This window comes from Chaetura pelagica, unplaced genomic scaffold (genome assembly GCF_000747805.2).
Source record: "Chaetura pelagica isolate M959 unplaced genomic scaffold, ChaPel_1.0 scaffold1, whole genome shotgun sequence".
Lineage (NCBI taxonomy): Eukaryota > Metazoa > Chordata > Aves > Apodiformes > Apodidae > Chaetura > Chaetura pelagica.
In genome coordinates, this window is record NW_009951948.1 from 1,197,864 (window position 1) to 1,200,749 (window position 2,886).

General features: G+C 44.7%; 1 protein-coding gene across 1 annotated transcript; it reads left to right on the top strand.

Annotated features, from left to right (window-relative positions):
- The first annotated feature begins 257 nt into the window (after positions 1–257).
- On the top strand, positions 258–2,886 carry NDUFB9 (NADH dehydrogenase (ubiquinone) 1 beta subcomplex, 9, 22kDa). Its single transcript, XM_009997565.1, has 3 exons — positions 258–446; positions 1,661–1,774; positions 2,755–2,886. Exons 1-3 carry the CDS (start codon positions 321–323, stop codon positions 2,884–2,886), a joined length of 372 nt encoding a protein of 123 aa, XP_009995867.1. The 5' UTR covers positions 258–320.

Below are 2,886 nucleotides of genomic sequence, written 5' to 3' on the forward strand. Positions count from 1 at the left end.
TCCTTCCTTCCTTCCCTCCCTCCCTCCCTCCCTTCTTCCCGCCGCCACCGAAGGGAGGAGGGAAAGGCCTCCAGGGTCACCTTCCCGTCCCTGCTGCAGGGAAGGGCAGCGTGAGAGCTGGAGCTCCTGGGAAGCTCCTTGGCCAGACCCGCCTTTGCGCCAGGCCGCCTGGCAATGTCACACCGAGCTTCTGTGTGCGGGTGGGGTTGTTTTCCCCCCAGCGTGTGTCACTGTGCTTGGCTTCTGCCTGTAGAGACAAGTACCGCTACTTCGCTGTCCTCCTGAGGGACCGGTTTGATAAGAACAAGGATGTGAAGGATATGGCGAGAGCCACGGAGCTGCTGAGGGCAGGCGAGGAGGAGTTCTGGGCATATCAGCACCCTCAGCCCTACTTCTTCCCTGACTCCCCTGGGGGCACTGCCTACGAGAGATACGAGTGCTACAAGGTGAGGTGGCCTGCAAGGTTGTCTGTTACTGTGCTTACCTTATTCTTAGTAAATGGAAGGTTTTAAAAGTAAGTTTTCACAGGGCTGCAGATTGACCTTGAGCCTTGGCAATAATACAGAGAATAGTGAGAGACGATCCAGACAGGAGAAAGGCCAGTTGAGCAGTTAAGTGGTCAAGATTAGTCTTCATATGGAAATATAAATTGATTTAGGTTCTCTTTTATTTGCTCTGTTTGACCTGCTAAAACTGTTCTTCAACAAAACGACTGTCACAGCATTTTGGCTTGTTGATATATCAGTAATTGTCCATCGTGGATGCTGCTACAAAATGTAGGGTTTTTTTTATCTCAGCCTGTTTGGAGGTTTTAATTGATGTGGATTTTTAACAATTTTCTTAACAGCTCTGCTGTTTCTGTTTAAGTAAAGCCAAAGGTTTACTTAGTCGTAAGAATGACAACAGGAAACTGGAAGTGTAAATGTCATTGCATGAATGATGGTTTTGGAACATCTTAATTTTCTTTTTTAAGAAGTGTTACTTGAGGGGAGAGGCTTTTGTTGTTGTTTTGTTTGTTTATTTTTTAAATCAATGTTCCTGTTTTTAAAATGTTCACTTTCTGTGATATGCTGCTGTACAATTTTTACTTTTGCTTTTTTTCTTGACTGACCTTGATCTTAGGGGTCAGACCATGATCAAGATCTTAAAGGCTACTTAATTTTTCCTTAGTTGTAGACAAGTAGAATGAGCTGTCGCCTTCTCTCTTTGTCAAAGAAGATGCATCAGTAGTTGCAGAAAAGGCTCTCTGTGACCTGCTTTCTTTGGGAGGAGATTAAATTATTTCATGAGTGAACTGAGATCACCTGGGACTTATCTTTATGAGTTGCTGTGGTTGGAGCAAGTCACTGTGAGGCCTTTACATGACTTAGGATAGTGTTTGAAACCAAGATTAGAAGCAGGTAGCTGATGGTGGTTTTATGTAGTAATTTATTTCTAGGTTCTTTATCATAGAATGGTTTGGGTTGGAAGGGACCTTAAAGATCATCAGGTGCCAACCCCCCTGCCATGAGCAGGGACACTTCCCACTAGGCCAGGTTCCTCAGATTTTCCAGCCTAATGCTGGCTTCAGTGACTGCATTCAGTTCTTTTGTATGTGTGCGCTGTAAATGTTTTCATATATTAATAAAAACCCTGAATCTATGTAAAATATATTTAACAGATTCCTGAGTGGTGCTTGGATTTCTGGCATCCCTCTGAGAAGGCCATGTACCCTGATTACTTTGCCAAGCGGGAGCAATGGAAGAAAATGCAGCGGGAAAGCTGGGCTCAAGAGGTGAGTGCTTGCTCAGTGCCAAGTAAAGCCCCTTCAGCACACAAGTGGTTTGGGTGACATTCAGGTATGTTCTTGGAAGAGATCTGAACACCAGCTGTGCTCTCATTTAGACTCTGTTTTATTGGAACTATTGTCAGTTTGGGACAGTTGACCTAAAATGCCTACATGGAGATCTGAGTTGCAGCTTCTGAAGGGCTGTGAGGGGAATTTGATGTTAAAGCTGAACCTGTGACTGTTCAGTTAGTGCAGGGCTGTTGTGACAGCTTTGCTGAAGGACATTCCAAAGTGGGATGAGAAGAGATTGACTAAAGAATTCCTGTTCTACTGGTGTGAAGTTTTGACACTTTCTGGTTGCACCTCTGGAAGTGATGGACCAGCATTCATCAGTTGGGAACCAAGACTGATTTCTGGCCAACCTAAATTGAGATTCAGTTGGAAAAAGTTGTTGTTCTTAGAATAGGTTTCAATTCAGTTGTAGATAAATAGTTGGATTGTGTGTAGTATGGCACTCTGACCAGCACTGGCGCACTGGCAGCCAGCACTTTGCTGCTGCTTCAAGAAACGTGTTGAGAACATCTGGAGGGCTTTTGGTGGCATGCAGGGAGGGCTGGAGTGGCAGTTGTTCAGGGCTTGTGATGGTGTGACAGCTTTCAAAGCAGCAAGGGAATGCAGCCTGTGTAGCATAGCAATGGCAGACATTAATCATGTGGAAGTAGTTACCTTTTAAAGTAACATTTCTGATGTAAACCACTTTTACTCCTAAGAAAAATCCTTCTTAATTGGGTAATATGAGCCTGCAGTGATTACTGAGTTTAAGGGAATATGGAGAAACATGGAACCTGTCTGTCACCCTGAAGGGGTTACTGCTGGTTGTTCTCTTCTGGAATGGGGGCCAGTTTTACTTACCAACTGGGCACTGAAAGCCACATTACTGGAACATGCATGTATGTACTAAAACAATTTTATGTCTTGTTTTCTAGCTGAAGCAGTTAGAAGAAGAAACTCCAGTTGATGGCCCAAAAACTGAAGCTTTGCCCCCAGCTCGGAAGCAAGGGCAGCTGCCTCCTCTCTGGTGGCAGTATGTCACCAGGCCTAGGGAGATCCCCATGTAA